At 46.7% G+C, this 24,816-nt stretch overlaps 1 protein-coding gene across 2 annotated transcripts in view; it reads left to right on the top strand.

Moving 5' to 3' along the window:
* LOC137530806 (methyl-CpG-binding domain protein 2-like) overlaps positions 1-24,816 on the top strand; it is a 120,123-nt gene that overhangs the window by 43,080 nt on the left and 52,227 nt on the right. Inside the window, exons 2-3 of one of the 2 annotated variants that reach the window (XM_068251339.1) lie at positions 3,259-3,418; positions 24,364-24,501. In XM_068251339.1, coding sequence (XP_068107440.1) covers positions 3,259-3,418; positions 24,364-24,501 — 298 coding nt within the window. The remainder of the gene's footprint in view (positions 1-3,258; positions 3,419-24,363; positions 24,502-24,816) is intronic. The other variant, XM_068251340.1, reaches the window with a different exon arrangement.

Consider the following 24,816-nt stretch of genomic DNA (forward strand, 5'->3'; position numbering starts at 1 on the left):
ATACACACACACAGATTCCTGTGCTGCAAGGAGATATGTCCCTGCCTAACGACTCTTTTCCACTTAGTGATCGGGCTGCGATCCTTCTGGTTATGGCACGATTGCAAGGTATTTTGTGTTTCTATAAAATCAAAGAATTAAATTGGCGCTAAAAGTTTCAATAATGACACAAAAACCACAGCTTAAGTCCCAGTTTTCTGCAAAACTACTCACAAATATCGATCCTTCACCTTAGCGCAGACTTCCACCACTACACCATATGCTATGAAAACGCTTCCCAGAAGTGGTTAGACCTGAATTACAGGGTCTAGAAAGCGCGCAAAAGGAACAGCAGCTCGCCCTCTCTCTGCCAGCCTCCCCTTTATATTCTCCACAATGGAATGGGTCCAGACAGCCAATCCCAGGGTGTCATATACAGTAAATGAGAATAAAAAATTGCCTCTAAGGAACTCTTTATGGACGATTTATTGCTTAAAGGACAACTGTAGTAAGAGGTATATGGAGGCTGCCATATTTGTTTCCATATAAAGTGTACCAGAGATGAACGATTTCCAATACATATAGATACCTGGGGTGTCCTCCAGCCTGATCGCTCCCATGGCGTCCTCTTCTTCTCCATTCAACCGCTACTGGCCCCAAAAAATCCATCAGTCTGGGCCAGTCGGTGCATGCGCAGTCTGGCCAGGTGCGCTCTCCTGTCTATTTCACGTTGCCTGCATAGTAGTACTGCGCAGACGCAGGCAAGGTGATCGCGGCAGGAGCGTGTGCACAGCTGGGCCAAGCATGCGCAGTTTGCCCTGGACTGGAGGACTTGTGGGCCAATGGAGGAAGGAGAGGACACCATGGGAACGATCAGGGTGGAAGGGGCTGGAGGAAGCCCCAGGTACGGATATTTTATTGGGAATAGTTTGTCTGTGGTTCCCTTTAACCAATACCAGTTGCCTGGCAGCCCTGCTGATCTATTTGGCTGCAGTAGTGTTTCAATAACACCAGAAACAAGCATGCAGCTAATCTTGTCAGGTTAGACAAAAATGTCAGAAACGCCTAATCTGCAGCATGCTTGTTCAGGGGCTATGGCTAAAAGTATTAGAGGCAGAGGATCAGCAAGATAGCCAGACAACTGCTTAAAAGGAAATTAATATGGCAGCCTCCATATACTTTTCACTGCAGTTGTCAAAATATGCATAAGATCACTTCCATTTGGGCCCTTATTACAGGGACCCTCAGATGTACAGTGCTTTAAAAACCATGCAGGAAGTGAACCCAACCCCATGTCGGCCACGCCCAACCGATTTCGCTCACAATAAGCTTCCTCAGGGCCACACCCATGAGGACACCCTGAGGAAGCTTATCGTAGGTGAAACCGGTTGGGCATGGCAGACATGTGGTTGGACTGCCTTGCATGCCAGGAGGTAAAGTCAGACTACATCTCAGGTTGTTTTAAAAGCAGAAGAAGTGCTATGCAAATATACACACAGCAGTGTAATTACCCAAAATGGAGTGTACGTGATACTAGCTTAGCTGTCCACCTGGCCTTGCCTGTGCCATCACACTACTGACGTCTATCTCACACAACTGAGGTCACATCTACTTTCCATACAATTGTCGTGGTACCTTCAGCTTTGGTTGGGAAAATATATGCTAATAATTCCAGTTTGCATGCAGGTTTAGTGAAAATTGTATGTAGCTTAGAATTAAGCCAATCAGAATTGGCAGGAAGTGCATTTAATTGGCTCAATTCCAAGCCACCTACAGTTTTCACTAAATATGCATGTAGTCCAGCATTATTAGTATCTTTAGTAAGGAGAAGTAGACCATGGAAGGTTCCCCAAACTTTAAAAGAATACTGAAGGGGGGTCGGGGGAAAATGAGTTGAACTTACTCGGGGCTTCTAATGGTCCCCACGCAGACATTCTGTGCCCGCGCAGCCACTCACCGATGCTCCGGCCCCGCCTCCGGTTCACTTCTGGAATTTCAGACTTTAAAGTCTGACAACCACTGTGCCTGCGTTGCCGTGTCCTCGCTCCCGCTGATGTAACCAGGAGCGTACTGCTCAGGCACAGTATGGTCTGTGCCTGTGCAGTACGCTCCTGGTGATGTCAGCGGGAGCGAGGACTCGGCAACGCAGGTGCAGTGGTTTTCAGACTTTAAAGAGACTCTGAAGCGAGAATAAATCTCGCTTCAGAGCTCATAAATAGCAGGGGCACGTGTGCCCCTGCTAAAACGCCGCTATCCCGCGGCTAAACGGTGGTCCCTTCACCCCCAACCCACCCCCCGCAAAAGTGTGTCGTAGAAAAAGTCGCTGGCTGTCTCTTCCTGGAGGCAGGGCTAAAGGCTGCAGCCCTGCCTCCAGTCGCGTCTGTCAGCGGCGCATCGCCGCCTCTCCCCCGCCCCTCTCAGTGAAGGAAGACTGAGAGGGGCGGGGGAGAGGCGGAGATACGCGCTGACAGACGCGCGTGGGGCAGGGCTGCGGCGGTTAGCCCTGCCCCAACCAGGAAGCGCTCCCCCGGTGTATCGAGGGGGATTTGGGGGTGAAGGGACCCCCGTTAAGCCGCGCTATAGCGGCGTTTTAGCAGGGGCACACATGCCCCTGCTATTTATGAGGTCTGAAGCGAGATTTATTCTCGCTTCAGACTCTCTTTAAAGTCTGAAATTCCAGAAGTGAACTGGAGGCGGGGCCGGAGCATCGGTGAGTGGCTTTGGGGGACCATTAGAAGCCCCGGGTAAGTTTGACTCCTTTTCCCCCAACCCCCATACAGTATTCCTTTAGGGCCCTTTTCCACTATGAAATGCGATCGCGATTGCGATCGCGATTCCAATCGCGATCACAATCGCGTTTCAATTTCCACCATGCGATTGCGATTGCGATTGAGCTACTATATTCATTATCAATACTATTATCATTATCAATCGCATACAAAACGCGGCAGGACGACGATTGCGCTTTGACCAAAATCGCATCGCAATCGGATCGCACTAATGGAAATTGCTGCTGCAGTTTCCATTAGTTTAATGTACCTTGCGATTTGCGATCAGAAGCAAATCGCAAATCGCAGGCTAGTGGAAAAAGGCCCTTTAAACAAGATCTTTTCTTTAGTTTTTTTGTTGTTGTCTGAGTAGTGCTTCAACCTTTGGATGACCACCTTAATACTATCAAGAGCTGATTTTTTTTTTTTTTTTTTGAGTTGCCAGAGCTAATATCTAGATAAGTCCCCTCCAACTTTCGGAAACCGTACTAAAGTATTTTCTTCTTTCTAGTCCGAGCGGTAAGAAGTTCAGAAGCAAGCCACAGTTGGCCAGGTACTTGGGGAACACTGTTGACCTCGGCTGTTTTGACTTCAGAACGGGAAAGATGATGCCCAGTAAAATGCAGAAGAACAAACAGAGACTCAGAAATGACCCTCACAGCCAAGCCAAGGTTGGTTAGAAGCTCTGCTGGCAATTGTAGTGCCTAAGTATAAGATTTACTTGTTCCAGTTAAAGAGAACCTGAGATGATGCTAATGCCCTTATTTATTACTTACCTGGGGCTTCCTCCAGCCCCATGAGGTGCGCGGGCTCCCTCGCCTTTAAGGTCAATACCAAGATGTTTCTAGTCTAGCAGCGTTTATGAGAAAATCTATATTTTCCAAAGAGAATGAAGGAGCCTTGTCGGTACCTGGAAACCCAAGCACAGGGTTCAAGAGTGTTAAAGAGAATCTGTATTGTTAAAATCGCACAAAAGTAAACATACCAGTGCGTTAGGGGACATCTCCTATTACCCTCTGTCACAATTTCGCCGCTCCTCGCCGCATTAAAAGTGGTTAAAAACAGTTTTAAAAAGTTTGTTAATAAACAAACAAAATGGCCACCAAAACAGGAAGTAGGTTGATGTACAGTATGTCCACACATAGAAAATACATCCATACACAAGCAGGCTGTATACACCCTTCCTTTTGAATCTCAAGAGATCATTTGTGTGTTTACCTTCTCCCCCCTGCAGCTATCTTCCACTGAAGTGTCAGGCTGTTTCTTCCTGCAGAGTGCAGACAGCTCTGCCTGTATGTAATTCCTCAGTATGTGAAAGCCCAGCCAGCTCAGAGGAGGATTTATCCAGCTTGTAAAAGATAATAGAGCAGAGAGAAGCTGTCCTAATCTAAATAATACACAGGCAGTGTGCAGAGAGGGGCCTGGAGGGGGGAGATGCACCACAGAACCACAACACTGAAGAACTTGGCAGCCTTCCAGACACAGGCTGACAAGTCTGACCAGAGAGAGATAAGTTGATTTATTACAGAGATGGTGATAGTAGAACGTGCTGCAGTTAGCCAGAACACATTGGAATAGCTTTTGGAACTTGTAGGATGATAAAAAACAGGATGCAATTTTTGTTACGGAGTCTCTTTAAGTCAACATAGAAGAGGTTACAAAAATTATTTCTATTGAATGAAAATATTTTTTGAATTTTTTTTGCAATGTGGTTTAGGCGAAGCCAGTTTTAGGCTCAGCGGAGCCCTGAGTATCAATGAAGTGGGGACTCGCCTCTCAACCCCCGTCCCTGTAAGCGGCATTAGGCCCCTTTTGTTTCTGCCCCACTAGTGCCCCAAGGCCACTTAGCAGACCCCAATGTCTTCAAACTGCAAATAGCCCTTTAGTTTGAAAAAGGGCATTGCTGCCCGAAACAGCAGTCTGTCACTGCAGCCTTACTTTTCACAATAAAAGAGTTGTAAAACTAATTTTGGTGGTGCCAACCCAATCTTCAAAATTGACTGGTGTCCCTCTAAAGGCAATGGGGTTGGGTTTTGGCACACCGACACACTCATTGGGTGCTTCTTCATTGATTAGCTTTGGGGTTGCCTAAAAGGGAACCTGTTAGGGTTTGCAGCATTTATACTTGATACTGCTGCTTTGAAGGTATTACAAAGTGAATACAAGTAGTTTTGTTATACCTCAAGACAGTTTCTGTTGATTAAAGCCTGATGCACATATCCAATTTTGATTGGCTAATGTTACCAATTTGATGTAGTATAAGAGCTTACCTACACATCTGTTAATAGCATTCACCCTCATATTACATGGAGTTGATAAAATTGGTCATTGATTGGCCAGTCAAAATTGGATGTGGTACTAATGCACCCTAAGAGAACTACCACAATTACTGGGGCTGCATTAAAGGGACTCCGAGCACCTCTCATGGGCATGCCTTTAAGCCAGACGACTTCCAACAAAGTCATGCCATGACCCCTCTGGAGGAGCCCCTTGCAATGCGTGTCACTTCCTCTTCCTGCTTCATTCAGTGATGCACTTCTCTAACAGAGAAGACGGGTGACCCGGAAGTTATAACACAGCCAAGATAGCAGCCGCGATTTTTAAATTGAAATCGAACGAAAACTATTTGGCATAGAACGGCGATTCAGGCATCAAATGAAAGAGGAGAGCACAAGCTACAGGAAGGTATGCATCTTTAAGTACTTTGCAGTACTGGTCGGAGTCTTAAAGGCATGCCCATTAGAGGTGCTCGGAGTTCCTTTAAATGGAAGTTTTTGAGTATCTACATACTGCCCCGTCCTGTATTCTATAAACCAATAATAATATTGTTATTGTTATTGAGAAGATAGTTTTTGCCATATTTTGTCTAACAGATAGGGCCAAGATTTGAAGTCTGCTTTTCACTGTAGTTCCAAGATTGTAAAGGCTACCTGTATCCAGAGGGAAAAAAAAAGGTTTGTAGCATGAGGCTGTGTTCCCACTTGAGCGCAGAACCAACATTTTTTGGCCGTTCTCCGCTTATTGCTAAACTGACCGTGAATGGCTCCTGTTCTATAAATAGTAGCTGTTCACACTTGTCACTCTACAACTAATCCGTGAGATCCATTGCAGTAAAAGAACGCATTTCTGTGCACTCCGCGATAATCCTGGGCAGGCGGATGTGTTCACCCATGTAGCTTATGGGTGTAACGCATCTGCCCCAGGCTACAGCAGGACCACAGCGGGCTGCAGCCCACGTGTTTTACCGCCGTAGCTGCCGCTCGGTGACCCCTACACAGCCCGGTGGCTGGCAGAAACATAATGAACTCCATTGGACTGCAAAATATGAAGGGGAAAGCTAAGCAACAGGGAGAATTCTCATTGGTTCATGGTGGACCAATGAAATTTCTCCCTGTTGCTAGGGGAAATTGGTCTATCGGGCTGTGTACAGAGAGACTGAGTGGCAGTGGAACACGTGAGTGGCGATCACAGTGGACGCGGAGTGGTCAGCCCACAGCGGATGCAAAATGGACGGAGCGCATCCATACCGTGCCCATTTTGCATCCGCTCAAGTGGGAACCGAGTCTAACGGAGACGTGTCAGATTATAAATACTATGAACCCAGGCAATTAAAGTAACCCCGAGGCAAAATATTTATATATACCTATGCCTTCCTCCAGCCCCCTCTGTACGGATCGCTCCCATGCCCTCTTGGTCTCTCGTTAGCAGCCCCGTAAGTCTGACCACTTGGGGCACGTTGCACACACGCGGCCCGGCCGTGTGCACATGCCCCGCAGCTATCCTGCGGCTGAAAGCGCTACTGTACTAATGCACAGATGCTCCCAGCCACGGGAGCGAGACAAGGGCGTGCGCAACCGCACTGCGCATGTGCCGACTGGCTCCGACTTTCCAAACTTATGTGTCTGCTAACAGGCGACTGAGATGGCGGAGGACGGCGGTGTGGGAGCGATCGGTACGGAGGAGGCTGGAGGAAGCCCCAGCTATGTATAAATCTTTTATTTTACTTCGTCTCTCCGATACACTTTAATTTTGTTTTATTTTTGTTCAGACTTGCGCTGGCTTTACATACATTTTAAAAGTGATCCGACAAAGAATCTATTGACCTGTTAGAACAATGGTAGCTATACAAAGTATGAATTCTGAAGACTAACTGTGGCTTTATAAATAGAATTCAATCAGTTTATGGATGAGAAAGGCCAAATATACGGATTGTATTAAATGCAGTGGATCACTTGATATCTGTGATCTAAAATAATCGTACAATCACGTTGCAAGTCTTGTAATGTGATTGTATGATTGTTAGATCACAGATATCAAACTTGAGGCCCGCAAGCCAAATCTGGTCCTCCCCGCCATTTTAAGTGGCCGTTGCACAATGGTGACGGTGTTTCTTGTTGAAACATTGTCCGTTTGAAGCTGGGGTGTAACAACCCACAGGACCCCGCCCAGTGGGGCCCTGTCCTTGGATACAAAGTCCCTCCCCACTTGTGGCTGGTTAAACACACCTATCTCCCCTCCTGCCCTTCGCAGTGCCCTCCACCCACATTGCAGAGTAGTGCAGCGGAGCCATGCGATATGACTGCTGCAGCCAAATAAACCAGCAGGGCTGCCAGGAAACTGGTGTTGTTTAACCACCCTCTCGACCGCCTAACGGTGAAAGGCATCAAGTCCTGGGGCGGGGCTTTGCCGGAGATGTGCACACATTTCCACTTAAATGACGGAGCTCAGCTTCATCATCAGTCTAATTGCGGCAATCGCCACTAGCAGACCGCCTATTTACAGTGTACAGCGCTGTGATCTATGGCCAGGCAGTATTGGGGACAGCCGTGCCACTCACTGTCCCCTAGAGAGGCTTCAATCGCAATCCCGTCTCAAAGGCTGATGCCTATGAGAAGGGATCACCCTGATTGGCTGGCAGGGGATGGAGGGAGGGGGAAAAAATAAAATAAACAAAAAACAAATAATAAATAAAATAAACAAACAATGCAACAGTGATCAGAGCCCACCAACAGAAAGCTCTGTTGGTGGGTAGAAAAATTAATTTGTGTGCTCGGTTGTGTGGCTCTGCAGTGTGCAGAGCACTTAGTAAAAAAATAGCCGGGTCACTGTGGGGGGGGGGGGGGGGGGGGGGTGCAAGCCTGTGGTCCTTAAGTGGTTAAAAGGAAAAAAATATGGCAGCTTCCATATCTCTCTCACTTCAGTTGTCCTTTAACATTTTAGTAAGGAGGCTTTTTGGTCCTTTGTGGCCCCTTACACACTGCTAGGAGTTCTGGTTCACCATGAGCTTGCTGGGTAATCTGTACCTTTACATTAGAGATGCGAAGTTCGGATCTTTTCAATGATCCAGATGATTCGAATCGGATCATTGAAAAGATCCGGATCTTTGATCCGAATCTCGCATCATTTTACTAGGGAAGCATTCGGGGGTGAAATGACTAGCAAGACAGGACTTTCCCTGCGGTGGACTGAGAAGGGGAGGGGGGTGAACACACAGAGAAGGGGAGATGGTGGATAGAGACGGGCAGGGAGTGAACAGAGAAGGGAGGAGGGACGAGCAGAGAGCAGAAATGTTTGTTTGCACACAATACCCACATGCTGCAATCATATGCTTTACATATATTTCACTTATATGTTCATCTGTATACTTTGAATGCAAACGTTGCACAGTGAAAGAAAGCATTCCCCAAAGCATTCCCAGAAGTGAAGTGCAGCTGTTTAGAGCAGTGCAGGAGGATCATATTGCCCTGCAATCACAGTGCCTGCCCTGTCCTAGCCCAGCACTCTGCCTGCAAAGTTACTGAGCTGAGCCAAAAGTTTCCAATTTGTTCACTGCACAAATACGGAACAGACAGCCTATAATCAGCAGCACATTGCAGCCAGTATGTGTGCTCTACACATATCTGACAGTGGCACCGATGTCCCCTCTCTCCCAACTACCTGTCCCTGCAAGGATGGCTCCCCTCCAACAGAGCGATCCATCTCTGCTCTGCTTCCTTCCAGGACCCCCCTGCCCGCTGAGAGGGGGCGTGTCGTTCCTGGCTATCTACACTCCCCTTTGCGGTCCGAATCACTCATTTTGATGATTCGGATGATTTGACTCACAAAAGAGATTCGGATCAAAGATCCGAATCGTTCATGATCTGGACAACACTACTTTACATAGACCTCACATACCTCAGACTCAGGATGATCTGGAGACATTGTAAATTCAGAGTAACCAGAGTTCAAAAGTTATGCCGGTAAGACGGTGGTGAGCAATGAGAGCAGGATGACTCATGTCACAGGAGGCCGGAGGTGAAGTCGTTGAAGAGGAAAGGGTCATGCATGAAGAGTAACCAGTTAGATTCTTTGGGTCTGATTCATGAAGACTGATGTAAACGATCAAAGAATTTAGGAACAAAAGAGGAGACGTCCACCAGTGATCCATGGCAAGAATTTGTAGTAAAGGTAGTTACAAGGACAACAAAGGATGAGTTGCATATTCAGCAGTGATGCATTGTGGGAGACATCATATGCTCACTCCAATCTGAATAATCGCAAATACCTTCTGTTTTAAGAAGGCACATTTCTGTTTTCCATAACATTTTAGTATGAGGGCTTTTTGGTCCTTTGTAGGCCCCTTACACACTCCTAGGAGTTCTGGTTCACCATGAGCTTGCTGGGTAATCTGTTACACTAGTAGGAAGGCCTCGTTCACACTATACAGCTGCCGTGTGCATTTCGTATATGGAGTGCGACACGCAAGAATGTCAGAAGTGCATAGACAGCACGTCTGATGTTCAGACTGTATGCACTATCTCACTGCTACATGCATTTCCAGCAAAGCGCAGGGCTGATCCCACTCTCTGTAATGAATGAGATCAGCCACGCACGGCAACGCAGATGTCATGCGATTGCGTCTGTTGCATTCCGAACGCGCGGCCATCTGCATCGCCTAATGTGAGCGAGGCCTAAAGTTTTCAAATTCTTATACTTGCATGGTCTGGATATAAGCTCCCAAATCTATATACTGTATCTAAAAGGCCGTTGCAATATGCAGGGCGTGGACGCAGAGATGTGTGTACATAGTGCATATTACAACTGCCTGTGTAAAGACGCGAGGTCATGGCAGGCGCAGCTGAATCTTTAAAGATCAGGGGGATTACTGGTGAGTTCCTAACATGGAGCGCTAACTGGAAGTATTAGCCTGCTGTAATCACTTAAAGCGTGTACGTAATAGCTTTATTTTGGTGACCTTGTTGGAGATACCTTGGCTGAGGGTGCCTATACATTGCTTGATTTTGTGCGCCAATTGACCTTCTGATCTGACTAAGTTTATCAAAGTGGAGGAGAATCGGTGCTGCAATATAAGCCACCTAATTGACCTAACAGATCTATTGAATGTGCAACGTTAACAGCGTTTCATATCGCAATTACTGACTGAACCCCAGCCAATGACCCCCCAAGTGTATATGTGTCGTCTCCCCCCCCCCCCCCCCCTTTCGAGCCTGTGTGCAGTATTAAAGGTTCACCTGTCACGCCGGCACAACACCTGTCCTGGTCTGGTGTCATCACTATGCCTGTACGATGTGACACCGGCCGGCACATGCTGCGATGTTACTTACATGCGCCGGTGTCATGTGGTACAGGCACGGCTCTTGCTGTGACAATGGAGACTGGAGGAGGCTAGAATTCGTGAATGGGGGGGGGGGGGGGGGATACGTATACACTTGTAAGGTGGCAGCAGAATGCTTTACAATAGATTTCATGCTGAAGTCTATTGGAAATCTTTGTGCAGTGTATGAGCACGCAATATATCCCTCTCTGATCAGATTCGATCTGAATGGGATCTGTCTAATGGTAGATCTGGTGGCAGATTGATGGTATGGCTACTTTGAAAGGTCCAGAGATAAGTCATTGTGTTAAAGTAAACGGGAACTGGTCCATAAAGGGACTCAGAGCTGAATAATAATACAAGATTTATACATACCTGGGACTTCCTCCAGCCCCATCCACTCGGATCGCTCCCATCCCGCCGTCCTCAGCCTTCTCCACCGGGTGCCGTTACTTCCGCCAGACGCAGCCAGTTGTACGCATGCACAGCGCCTCCCTCTGGCTCTCCGGCGCCTGCCTTATGCCTGCGCCGTACGAAGGGAGCACACTGCGATTGCGTCGATTGGCTCTGACTGGCCGAAGTGACGGACCTAGGACCGGCGATAGAGACAGCCGAGGAGGGCGGCGTGGGAGCGATCCATGCTGATGGGGCTGGAGGAAGCCCCAGGTATGTATACATTTATTATTGTCTTTGTCTCTGAGTCTCTTTAAAGAGAACCCGAGGTGGGAATTTATTATGCTAATGGGGCACAGAGGCTGGTTGTGCACACTAACACCAGCCTCTGTTGCCCCATGGTGTGCCTCAAAGACCCCCCTGCGCGCCGCTATACCCCCGCAGTGCTGGCGACACGCAGCGTGTCGCCAGTACAATGTTTACCTAAGCGCTGTCTGTCAGCGCCGCTCCCCCGCCTCCACCGCATCGGGGCTCCCCGCCCGTGTCCCTTCCCTCCCGCTGATAGGAGGGAAGTGACGCGGGCGGGTAGCGCCGATGCGGGGGAGCGGCGCTGACAGACAGCGCTTAGGTAAACATTGTGCTGGCGACACGCACTGCGAGGGCTATAGCGGCGCGCAGGGGGGACATCGAGGCACACCATGGGGCAACGGAGGCTGGTGTTAGTGTGCACAACCAGCCTCTGTGCCCCATTCGCATAATAAATTCCCACCTCGGGTTCTCTTTAAAAAAAAAAAGCCAGTTACTTACCTAAGGAGAGTGAAGGCTCTGGGTCCTCATGAGCCTTCCGTCTCCTCTCCCGGTGCCCTCTGTGCAGCGCTGTCCCCAGGAGCAGTATTTGATTAATTTAGTCAAAAACTGCTCACTCCGCTGACGAAGGTGACTTTGGAAAGTCTTTGGGAGCCAGAGTGCTCTTGAAGATGGGCCGCTCCATATTGCACATGTGTGAGCGCCCTCTCTCAGCTACTCTGGAGCGGCCGGTCTTCGGGAGGACTCTGATCCCAAAGTTCCTAGCGGCGGGTGATTTAAAAGGGGGAGCCAGCGCTGCACCGAGGGCACTGGGAGAGGAGAGGGAAGGCTCATCAGGACCCAGAGCCTCCCCTCTCCTTAGGTAAGTATCTGGTTTCTTTTTTTAAAACACGAGTCCCATTTGCCTGGGGCAGTTTGCATAGATTTATTAGCACACTAGGAGGTGTAGAAATGCCCGCTGACAGCAATTAAACTGATACCAAGACAACATTTTCGGGTGAGAGGACCACTCCAAAGAAAAAAATATGCAGTTAAAATCTGGCAGATTTGGACTAGTCCATTTCCTCATGGGGATTCTTGGGGTTTTCTTTGTTTGTAAAAGTATTTCCTAAATGGCGGTTGCCAAGTCTGACTGCCAAAATGGTGTGCAAGTGAGCAGGGCTGTGGAGTCAGTCAGAGCAATTTTGGGTACCTGGCATCTGCGTCTGAGTCGTTGGTTTTATAAACTGAGGAGTCGGATGATTTTTGAACCAAATCCACAGCGATGGTAAGTATTAGACTAAGGAGTAGAAGTCGGAGCCATTTTGGGTACCTGCAGTCGGTGGTTTCATAAACGTCGGAGTCGGATGATTTTTGAACAGACTCCACAGCCCTGCAAGTGAGTAGGGAGGTTAGTATCTTACTGTCTTGGCAGTTAAACTGCTGTTCAGGTAATACTTTTAAAAACAAAGAAATTCCTGAGAATCCCCCATAAGGAGATGGACTAGTCCAAAACCTGTCAGTTCTGCCAGATTTTAACTGCTTACTTTGTTTAGCTGGAGTGGTCCTTTAAAGGATCCCCGAGGTGACATGATGAAATAGACATGTGTATGTACAGTGCCTAGCACACAAATAACTAGGCTGTGTTCCTTTTTTTCTTTCTCTGCCTGAAAGAGTTAAATATCAGGTATGTAAGTGGCTATTTCAGTCCTGACTCAGACAGGAAGTGACCACAGTGTGACCCTCACTGATAAGAAATTCTGACTATAAAATACTTTCCTATTAGAAAATGGCTTCTGAGAGCAGGAAAGAGATAAAAAGGGTCAATAGGTGATAGATTTTAGCTCTGGCATACTTCATTGAATGTGTGCTTGAGCAAAAACAATAAAACAGGTAAAATGTTAAAAGTAGATTTAAACATAAAATAAAACTGTGGAATATCTTAAAAAGTCATTTTTAGGAGACTGAAGATGGATACAAACTTTATTTTCGCCTTGCATATTCCTAAGAGGAATTATAATTGACAGAGGGAATAATGGCATTCAAAAATAAATTGCAAAAACCGATAAAACTTGCAGTGTTTCTGTACAGCTATTTCTCCTGAAATTGTCCTCTTGAACGAACACCGATTGTCCCAGACAATAGTAATCTCATGTCTGTATGGGCCTGGTCCAGCTGTGACGAGCCATTGAGCGGCAGAATGTTCGCGTTTCACCACACACTTCTTCTTAGGAAGCGAATGCTGATTTCAGTGGTTTTTACAGATGAGCTTCTAATAGCCGGTTCAGCTGGCTTCCTACATTCCTGTTTGTAATTGTCTTCCTGCGTAGCCGGCATGGATAGGGAGGCGTAAAGACATGTGGCAGAGTGCGCACATTCCTTCCATGTTGTTGCAGACAGAGCGTTTTTTTACGCACCATCCTATATTGTGTCTGGTTCCGGACCGCTGGCAGAGGATTACATGCAGGCTTTCTGTGTGTTTGGCTGAGCACAGATCATACCTAAAAGCAAAATAAATAACCAGCATTGCTACCACTTCCTGTTGAATCTGGCTTGCCTAGAGAGCCGCTAACACATGGCTGATTGGGTGTGGGGTGTGGCTGTATCTGCCTGTGTGTGTGGTGAAGAATCCTGGGCAATAACTTTTATAGCATGGAGACAGAGGGACATGGGAGGTGCCATTGCAAACTAAAAGTACATCTGTAACAAATATACAGCCGCTATGGGTTACGTACCTCAGGAGGGGGAAGCCTCGGTCCCAATGAGGCTTCCTCCGTCCTCTGTAGCCTGGGGGAATCCAGCGCTGGATCCCCTGAAAATTCCCCCAACAAGCAATTTGCAGGCGCGGCAATATTTACCTTCCTCGACTCCAGTGCAGGCACTGTAGCGGCTTCCTGTTTAGGCTCAGGCGGAAATAGGCAAGTGCGATCTGGTCCGCTTTACCAGCACATTGCCTGCGCAGCAGAGCGGACCCGATCAAGCTCAGCTATTTACGTCTGAGTCTGAACGGAAAGCACCTGCGCTTGATCGCGGTAGGTAAATATTTAACTCGTCACTGATGGGAGGTGGTCCCGCTGCTAGATCGAGGAGGACGGGGGAAGCCTCATTTGGATCCAGAGGCTTCACCCTCCTGTACCCTCAGGTGTTTTTTTTTTTTACTACAAATTTTCTTTAAGCCTGGTACACACATACAATTTTGATTGGCCAATGACTGTCCACATTTACTAGCTCCATGTAGCATAAGGGCCAGCAGATATTGAATACTGTGAACATATTGTATAGGTAAGCTTTCATACTACTTGGCAGTAGTAAAAGTGGCTAATCATCGGTCAATCAAAATTGGATGTGTGTACCCGGCTTTACTTTTTAGACAGGTTTCACCCTTATTAAAATTTAAGTGCATTTTTCAAATGTGCTAAATGCGTTTGCCGCACATCTGATGAAAGTCAATAGTGAATTGTACTTCTGCTAAAATTCACGTTTTTGCGCGTTTGCATGCAGCACATCGCATGCAAATTCCTATTGACTTTCCTTAATTATAGATAAAAAAAATCCTGCATGAAAATTTGTGAGCAAATGCAAATTTTATGGCATAAAACGCATGCACAGATTTTTAGTTTTTTGCAATGGTAGGGCTGGCAGCACACTACTGTCAGTTTTCTACGCATATTTTTTCTGCCTGTGTTTTCTGCACACCATGTGTGTCTGTATATACTGTAGGTAAAGTGTGCATTTTTTTTTTGCAGAAACTAATGTAATTGACGCATTCAAGTGTACACTAGCCTATTGATTAAAGAGGAACTCCATTGAAAATAATATAGTAAAAAAAGCGCTTCATTCTCACAATAATTATGTATAAATGATTTAGTCAGTGTTTGCCCATTATAAAAGCTTTCCTCCCCTTGATTTACATTCTGACATTTATCACATGGCGACATTTTTACTGCTGGCAGGTAATATCACTGGAAGTAGCTGCTGCTTGCTTTTATGGCAGTTGGAAACAGGTGTAAACAACTATTTCCCACAATGCAATGGGGTTCACAGACAGGAAACTACCAGGACCATGGTCCTCACAGTTTCCAGTGCGAGGGATTTCTCCTCAATATCAGCCATACAGAACCCCCTGATGATCAGTTTGTGAAAAGAAGTAGATTTCTTATGTAAAAGGGGGGTATCCGCTATTGGGATGAGGTTCAATTCTTGGTTACATTTTCTCTTTAACATTGGTTGTCAAATTTCCTGTGAAGAAAACGCGCATGAACAGACAAGTGTGCTCCCAGTTTAGGGCCCTGTTAACGTGTAGTTAAATTCTGTGTTTGTGTTTAAACCGCTGACAACTCGATGCCTTTTTCTGGATACCGCATGTGTTTTTCTATTATTATTTTTTATTTATTAGGGTGCCAACAGTCGGTGGTGCTGTACAAAGTAAGGAACAAACATGGGGTACGCCATAATAAAGACAATGGTATACAGTTACACCAATCTACAAAATTGTTAGCAAAGTACAGAATTGATAATGACAGTAACAAAAGTAACATGATGAATAAAATGTATAAAAAAAATTCCAAGACACAAAAGGGTGAGAGAGCCAGGGCTGTGGAGTCAGTACACAAATCTTCCAACTCCGACTCTTCAGTTTATGAAACCACGACTCCGACTCCAGGTAACCAAAATGGCCCCGACTCCTCGACTCCGACTCCTTAGTCTGATATTTAACAGGGCTGTGGATTTTGTACAAAAATCATCCGACTTCGAGTCCTGACAGTTTATGAAACCACGACTCCGACTCCAGGTGCCCAAAATTGTCCCGACTCCAACTCCTCGACTCCGACTCCACAGCCCTGGAGAGAGCCCTGCCCTTGTAAGCTTACAATCTAAAGGACTAAGGAGGAATTAGGTATTGTAATGTGTCTGGAAGTTCTGGTTCACACAATGAGAATTTTTTTTTTTTAATTGCTAGCTATTCTAAAATCGCAGTAAAAGCACTTGTGTAATGAGATCCTGAGTGAGTGTTCTCACATGGGGGATGAGTTTTTTTTCTTAATCGCAAATGTGGCTCCTGCACCATTTTTATGGGCGATTGCGTTTCAATGCAGGGTATAGGAAAAATCACAAATCTTAACCTCCCTGGCGGTCTATTAAAAACCGCCAGGGGGCAGCGCAGCTTTTTTTTTTTTTTTTTAAATCATGTAGTGAGCCTAGGGCTTGCTACATGATAGACGCTGTGCAGCGGCATCCCCCTACCCTCTTCGATCGCCTTCGGCGATCAGGAAATCCTGTTCAAAGAACCCGAGTCCCAATCCACCCCTCAGCGCTGCATGGCGCTGATAGGCCAGGCTGCGCAAGGGGTCGAGGGGGGGGGGGGGGCTCTGCGGCGCGGCGGATAGCGGTGAATTGGTGCGGAGCGGCGGCGATCGGTGTGCTCACGCAGCCAGCAACAAAAAAAATAAATGTGCGCAAATCGGCCCAGCAGGGCCTAAGAAAACCTCCTGCGCGGCTTACCGCCAGGAAGGTTAAAGAAACTCTGTAACAAAAAAAAAAACATTCCCCAGGGGGGTGCTCACCTCGGGTGGGGGAAGCATCCAGATCCTTTTGAGGCTTCCCCCGTCCTCCTGTGTCTCACGGCGGTCTCGCTGTACCCCTCCGAACAGCGGGGATGTAAATATTTACCTTCCCTGGCTCCAGCGCAGGCGCAGTATTTGCTCTCCACTCGGAGATAGGCGGAAATAACTGGCCGCTGTTGGCCTGCTCTACTGCGCAGGCGACTTGCACCTGCGCAGTAGAGCGGACCCGACAGAGATCGGCTATTTCCGCCTATTTCCGTGCTGAGAGCTGCAACAGCGCCCCCCCCTGGAGCCAGGGAAGGTAAATATTGCACAGCCTGACAAATTGTTGGCTGGCCATTCCATGGGCTGCAGTGAAACCGCCGTGAAACACAGGAGGACGGGGAAAGCCTCATTAGGATCCAGAGGCTTCCCCCTACCAAGGTGAGTACCCCCCAGGGGAATGTTTTTTTGTTACAGAGTCTCTTTAAAAGTGCTTTGAACTGTCATTATGTAAGCGTTTTTCAAGCAAATTTGCTTTAACAACCCTTTTCCACTAGCAAGCGCAATAGCGCTATGTTTGCGATCGCGCAGGCTGCTTTTCCCACTCCCTGTGATTGCGTTGTACAGCTGTCTGGAAAGCAGTGAGATCCCAGTGAGAATCGTGCCAGCCGGCGATTGCAATTTGGGAATCGGCAAAACAGCTGCGATCCGCTTTTTCAAGCAAATCCCAGCCAGGGAAAAAGGGTCCTAAAGCCTTTTTTTCCATGAACAGTTGAACTGTGTGCTCAACAAGCAGTTACCAGGCAGCAGTGAGCGGTAACTAAGCAGCAAAAAGCAGTTATCATGCAGCAGCAAGCAGTTGTGAGAGTTTGAGAGGCATTTCCCTGCCTATCAACAGACTGTGGCCTAAAAGACATTTTGTTCTGGGCCAGAGTGTACTTCCTGTTAATCTGCTCACACAAAATTGCAAATCAAAAACTCATACGAAATTGCTTGCAAAAAATGCACATCGCTCTGAATATGACAGGAATTGCTTAAAGGATAACTGAGGTGACATGTGACATGATGAGACAGACATGGGTATGTACAGTGCCTAGAACACAAATAACTATACTCTGTTCCTTTTTTTCTTTCTCTGCTTGAAAAAGTTAAAGTGAACCTCCGGACTAAAAATCGACTCAGCAGCACTGAAAAGGCTTGGTGTTTCTTTAACAGTTTCACAGCATCAGAACTTTGTTTCTCTTATACAAGCCTCATTTTTAGCTGCACAGAACAAAACTGCCCGGGCTTTTTTCCCCTGATGCTGTGCAAAGCATGATGGGATTTCTGATGATGTTGTTCTCGTTCTGCTGTTTTGGTGCAATTTTTTTTGTGTGGACATTTTGAATTTGACATTTGAAGCCTAGCGTGTGCAGCTGGGAGGGGTGATCAGGACACAGGACAGTTGGAACTGTGTCTCCTGCTCCTTGTCACCTCCTTTCAACCAAAAAGATGGCTGCCCCCATGACAAAGAAGGCAGCCCCCATGAATCACAAACATTTCCCTGTTCTTTTAAAGGGGAACTGAAGAGAGAGGTATATGGAGGCCGTCATGTTTATTTCCTTTTAATCAATACCAGTTGCCTGGCAGCCCTGCTGGTCTATTTCTCTGCAGTAGTATCTGATTAAAACCAGAAACAAGCATGCAGCTAGTCTTGTCAGATCAGACTTATAAGTCTGAACCACTGAAACACCTGATCTGCTGCATGCTTGTTCAGGGGCTATGGCTAATAGTATTAGAGGCAGAGGATCAGCAGGGCTGCCAGGCAACTGGTATTGTCTAAAAGGAAATAAACATGACAGCCTCCATATACCTCTCTCTTCAGTTCCCCTTTAAAACAGGGTGCGTAAGAGATTATATTACCTATCTATTCTAATCAGGGCTGTGGAGTCGGAGTCGTGGAGTCGGGCAATTTTGGGTGCCTGGAGTCGGAGTCGGGAAAAAATGCACCGACTCCGACTCCTAATGAATTTGTAACTGTAATTAAAATAGAAAATATGATAAAATGTTCTATTTCTCAGATAATAGTCATTAAAAATAATGTATATATACAGTAATAGCTGTGCTTAGTCCACAAAAATTAAATCAATCAAAATTAGTTATTATTATTATTATTTATTGTATTTATAAAGCGCCAACATATTACGCAGCGCTTGACAATAAATATATACAATGATACAAGGATGACATACATAGGGTTATACACATAGAACAAAGTTATGCATACAAATTGTACAAAATACATGATCATGCAATATGGGCTGGTTAGGTAGGCCCAGTAATACAAGTACAGGCTGTCATAGGACAGGAGCACATGATCCTGTAGATTACACTAGGGAGTGGAGGACCCTGCCAGAGGCTTACAATCTAAATTCGTTACTTGTGCTGCTTCAATAAAGCAGTCCCCGTATTTTTAAGGTCAGATATACATATCTGATTGTAACTGTGTATATGATGTGTACACAGGAATCTCTTATATATACTAAATAACATCTATGCTGTAAGTATAAAGCGTGATGTGTAGCTGTGTCACTAATAGAGATGGTCAATGAGATGGAAATAATTCTGCACTGATGTTGATTTATGCAAATGTACGCACTCCCTTTGCTGATGAAATGAAATAATTTGATATGTTTTTAAAATTTGGTTTAATGACTGCAAATTAAAGGGTACCTGAGACGGATGAAAAGTAAAGTTTTATACATACCTGGGGCTTCCTCCAGCCTACTTCAGGCTAATCAGTCCCTCGCTGTCCTCCACCACCCGGATCTTCTGCTATGAGTCCTAGTAATTCAGCCAGTCAGCGCTGTCCGGCCGCGTGCCGCTCCCACAGCCAGGAACATTTTGCACCTGCGCAATAGTGCTGCACAGGTGTAGTATGCTCCTGGCGGTGGAGTGTGTGCATGCGCACTACGCCCGACTGGCTCAAGTACCTGGACTCATAGCAGAAGATCCAGGTGGTGGAGGAGGACAACGAGGGACTGATTATCTTGAAGGCGGCTGGAGGAAGCCCCAGGTATGTATAAAACTTTAATTTCATCAGTCTCAGGTTTACTTTGTTACACAGTAGCACTACTCTACATATGCACTCCCCACAGAGCTGCAGGGAATCCACTGAGAATGCTGTGCACATTGAACACAGAGGTGTTGTCTGTTTACAATCTCCTCATTCCCCTGCAGAGTACCTGCACATCATTCTTACATGTACCCACACTTACATTGCCTAGGGCCTGATAGATGTTCTTTGTTCTGGTTTGTACCTTTTACAAGTACTCTTACCAAGGACTAGTTTTAGTCTAAAGGGAATAAATATAGTAGTCTACATATCCTTCTCAGTTGTCTTGTAAAATTCCTAAGCGTTGGCAGTTAAGAGACGAATTTCACGTTACATACTTTTAATCAACAAAATTGTAATATGCAAATTAGAGGAGTCGGAGTCGAGGAGTCGGTCGAATCCTAAACTGAGGAGTCTGAGTCGGTGGATTTTTGGACCGACTCCACAGCCCTGATTCTAATTAACATAACTAATGTAACTTGATGACAGTATGTTTGTTTAGGCTGAAGTTCCCCTTTAAAAACTAGATTTAAATATAAAACTGTGGGATACCTAAAAAAAAAGAAGTCATTTTTAGGAGACTGAGGATAGATACAATTGTTTTTCTCATAAGTTTATTTTCACCTCGGATGTCCACTTACAAAAAGTGCTTAGCACTTGTGATTTGTGAACTAGGCCGAAATACGTGTTTTGAAGTGGTGTCAAACTTCAGTCAGAAACACCTGATCTGCTGCATGCTTGTTCAGGGGCTCTGGCTTCAGGTATTAGAGGCAGAGGATCAGTAGGACAGCCAGGCAATCTGCATCACTTCAGGGGTGTTTGAAAAACGTATCCTGTAAACTTGAATTTCCTATTTTGACAGCCTACCCAGAATTGCCAACCTGAATATCAGGAAGCAGCCGGTAAGGGGTTAAACCTCGAGCTGACAGGCGATAGTAATCTTGCGTGCCGTTGCTCACCGCGTCACGCTTTGATAAGCTGGGGGTCGGCTCGGCACCTGTGATCATGTCACTTCCTCATTCTATATATGGCTGAGAAGTCAGTGAGGTGGGGAGGCGCGCTTGTCTGTGCGTACCGCTCACACGGCCAGCTAGTTACACAGTGCGGCCAATCAGAGACTTGCTCTCTGTCCACAATAAACAGTCATTATTCTTAAAGGAAACCTGTGCTGCTAGAAGATATAGAATTTGTAATTTTTTTTTTTTTTAACTCTCTTGCCTTTTTCCACCCTGGCGTTCTATTAAATGCGCCAGGGTGGCGGCGCAGCAGTATTTTTTTAAATTTTTTTAAAATCATGTAGCTACCCTAGCGCTAGCTACATAATTCCCCCCTCCCTGTGGCATCCCTCCCACCCTCGAATCCCCGCCGGCGCGTATGCCCATAAGGAAATCCCGTTGTGAACGAGATTTTCTTTAGGGCTTCCCCCGTCGCCATGGTGACGTTCGTCATCGGGAGTCCCGATCCACCCCTCAGCGCTGCCTGGCACTGATTAGCCAGGCTGCGGTCGGGGGGGGGCCTGTAACGTGGCGGGTAGAGGCGGCGATCGTCCTAATCACGCAGCTAGCAAAGTGCTAGCTGCGTGTTTTAAAAAAAGAAGAAAATCGGCCCACCAGGGCCTGAGTGGCGCCCTCCGGCGGTAATGGACGAGCTGAGCTCGTCATTACCGCCAAGGAGGTTACAAATGCTACCCTCCACCTTCTGTCTACAGTCTTTAAAGCAGGGTGCACAGCAGATTCGCATGCTTTCAGCTGCATAGTGGGAAAATGCATACAAGTTCACATATAATGTTAGTCTATGGGCCGGGAAAAAAATTGCACGCAGATTCGTATGCTATTTTCTAGACGCGAATTTGCAGGTGTTTGTGTCATTGTAGCACTGCTGTCCAGATTCTCTCTGCGTTGGATTTCTGGATACAGTGGAATCAGGCCTATTGAAATACATTACTATGTGAATTTATGTGCAGCTAATCCGCATAAATTTCCATATAGTGGAAACAGGCCCATACAATTGCTTTCTTCTGGCATACTGTATGCAGATTACATGCAGTTGGCATACAATGCTATCCTATGGCTAAGTTTACCGCATCGGTTTCCAAAACAGATGCAGCACCTGTGCTCATGCAAATTGTAAATGGCTATAGCCGTCAGCCACGCATGGAGATTTGGATGTGTTGGGCAGAGAAGTGTAGCATGCAGCACCCCCCCCCCCCCCCTAACCCACATGGGATTCAGGCGTAGCCTATTCATTTCAAAAGGCTGCGATCCTGCATACAAAATTGCATGCGGAAAATGGCCGCAATTCGCATGCAGTGGAAATGGGCCCTTAGGGAAATCAAAAATACATGCGAACTGCATGAGCTTTGTCCCCAAACACACAAAAAAAGCCAATGAAGGAAAAACAGCAGAAACGTACATGGCAGATAACGGATGTTTTTCTGCACAGACAACTGTGCTCCCAACCTTATGCTTCCTAGCAGCTTATCCATTTTTGCAACCTAATTTCCGTCGGCAGTGAGTGTTTCATTCATGTAGTGAAGGCTTGACACATCAGCATGGAATTCAGAAGGCTGAATGTCTGCTCACCGCCCATGTTCAGCCACACCCAAAATGCATGCTCGCAGCCCATGTTCAGCCACACCCAGAATGCCCGCTCGCTGCCCTTGTTCAGCCACACCCAGAATGCCCGCTCGCTGCCCTTGTTCAGCCACACCCAGAATGCCTGCTCGCTGCCCTTGTTCAGCCACACCCAGAATTCCCACTCGCTGCCCTTGTTCAGCCACACCCAGAATATCTGTTCCCCGCCCGTGTTCAGCCACACCGAGAATGCCCGCTCGCTGCCCATGTCCAGCCACACCCAGAATGTCTGTTCCCAGTCCATGTTCAGCCACACCCAGAATTCCCACTCTCGTCCCATGTTCAGCCACACCCAGAATTTCGGATCGAAGTGCATGTCCAAACACACCAAAAATGTCTGCTCGCATCCCATGCTCAGTCACGCCCAGAATCCCGGCTTGGAGCCCACGTTCAGCCGCACCCAGAATGTCTAAAGATGTTCCTCTCAGTCCAAGCGACACTTTCACGTTGTAGTTGATAAAGTTGTACTCCCCTCCACCACACCTGATATGACAACACTCACCAAATATATGAAACCACTGGGGTCTTTACACGCCTTATGCTGGGGATACACGGGACGTTTCTGTACCGTGTATCGACCAGCTGATCCGGCCAGCTGATAATATTCAGCTGGCCCGTTCATGCCGCTCGACCCGCGCCCGCTCGATTCCCGCCGGCGGACAATGGCAGGGAATCGAGCGGTGATAAGGAAGCGCCGGCGGGGACGAGCGGCAATCGAAAAAATACATTTATCGGATAATTTTTGGGGACAAAGCTCATGCAGTTCGCATGTATTTTTGATTTCCCATAGGGCCCATTTCCACTGCATGCGAATCGCGGCCGTTTTCCGCACGCAATTTTGTATGCAGGATCGCAGCCTTTTGAAATGAATAGGCTGCACCTGAATCCCATGTGGGGGAGGGGATGCGAGCGGGGATGCGCCGGCATCGAGCCGCTGGCTCGATCCGGCACATAAAACAAGCCGTGTATGCACGGCATTAGGGATATTACCAGGTCACTCCTGACCTCTTACGACCAAATCTCCTTCAAATACCGATTTTCCTCTTCACTTTGCTTCTCTTCAGATATCCCATATCATACAACTGCTCACTGTTAGCTATTACTTCTTCCTACACATATAACTTCGAATAAAAAATCTCCCATAGCGTAACTCCGTTAAATCTCTAATATATATACAATACTTTTTGCACTCACTTAGGGCTGGTGCACACCGAACGGCTTTTTCAGCGTTTCTGCAGCCGCTTGCGGCTGCGGATACGCTTGGTCAATGTATCTCAATGGGGTGGGTCACACCAGAGCGGGAGGCGTTTTGCAGAAACGCATACTCCCGGGGTGAGGCATTTTTTGGATTGCGGATGCGTTTCTGCCTCAATGTTAAGTATAGGAAAAACGCAAACCGCTCTGAAAAACGGCAGTTCAGAGCGGTTTTGCAGGCGTTTTTGTTACAGAAGCTGTTCAGTAACAGCTTTACTGTAACAATATCTGAAATCTACTACACCAAAAACGCTACACAAAACCGCAAAATGCTAGCTGAAACGCTACAGAAAAATAACAAAAAGCGTTTCAAAATCTGCTAGCATTTTGCGGATCTGCTAGCGGGTTTTGGTGTGCACCAGGCCATAGATCATAGTAAAATTCAGGCATAGAGTATGGACTCTCCCCCGTCTCTGTGGCCAAGGCTGGCTTAACAGGATCCCCTTCAGGCATCCTGTCTAGCTGATCAGGGCAGCTTCCCTCACGCCGTCCTATCACCAAGCTTCAGTCCACGCACAGCCACTTCCGGGATTCGCCCTACTAGTTTCGTCATCAACACTCATCAGTGGCTACCCTGATGACGATATATATATATATTTCCCACAATGCAATGAGGTAAGCAGACAGGGAGGGGTTCACCACAGTATTAGCCATACAGAAGTCATTTTGTAAAGGTACAATTTGCATATTCAGCAGTGATGCATTGTGGGAGACTTCATATGTTCACTCCAATTTGAAGAATCGCAAATACCTTCTGTTTTAAGAAGGCAAGTGAGTGAGTAATCCCTTATGAACATGACATGCTTGTTTTTCACAGGCAAAACCAGACTTGAACACCACCCTACCGATCCGTCAGACTGCCTCTATCTTCAAGCAACCTGTCACCAAAATCACCAATCACCCCAACAATAAAGTGAAGTCTGATCCTCAGCGGGTCATCGACCAGCCTCGCCAGGTGAGCATCGTGTCCTGAAGGCTGACGCCAGTGAGCTGGGATGCAATGGGCTTTAGGTGACCAAGCATACACTTGCTAACTGGTATTGTAGCTGGACAATCTGATCATTTCCTGTGAAGGCCTGTTAGGGTACATACAACATCCTATTATACTACTCCCACATAGTATGAGAGCTTATTGTAATACTTCCATGTAGTATGACAGCTTATCTACACAATCTGCTCATAGTAGTCAAAATCTGTTGGCCAACATACTACATGGAGGTGGAAAAATTGATCTGCTATTGGCCAATCAAAATTGCATGTGCGTATGCAC

The sequence above is a fragment of the Hyperolius riggenbachi genome, chromosome 1, assembly GCF_040937935.1.
Source record: "Hyperolius riggenbachi isolate aHypRig1 chromosome 1, aHypRig1.pri, whole genome shotgun sequence".
In the NCBI taxonomy this organism is placed as follows: Eukaryota; Metazoa; Chordata; class Amphibia; order Anura; family Hyperoliidae; genus Hyperolius; species Hyperolius riggenbachi.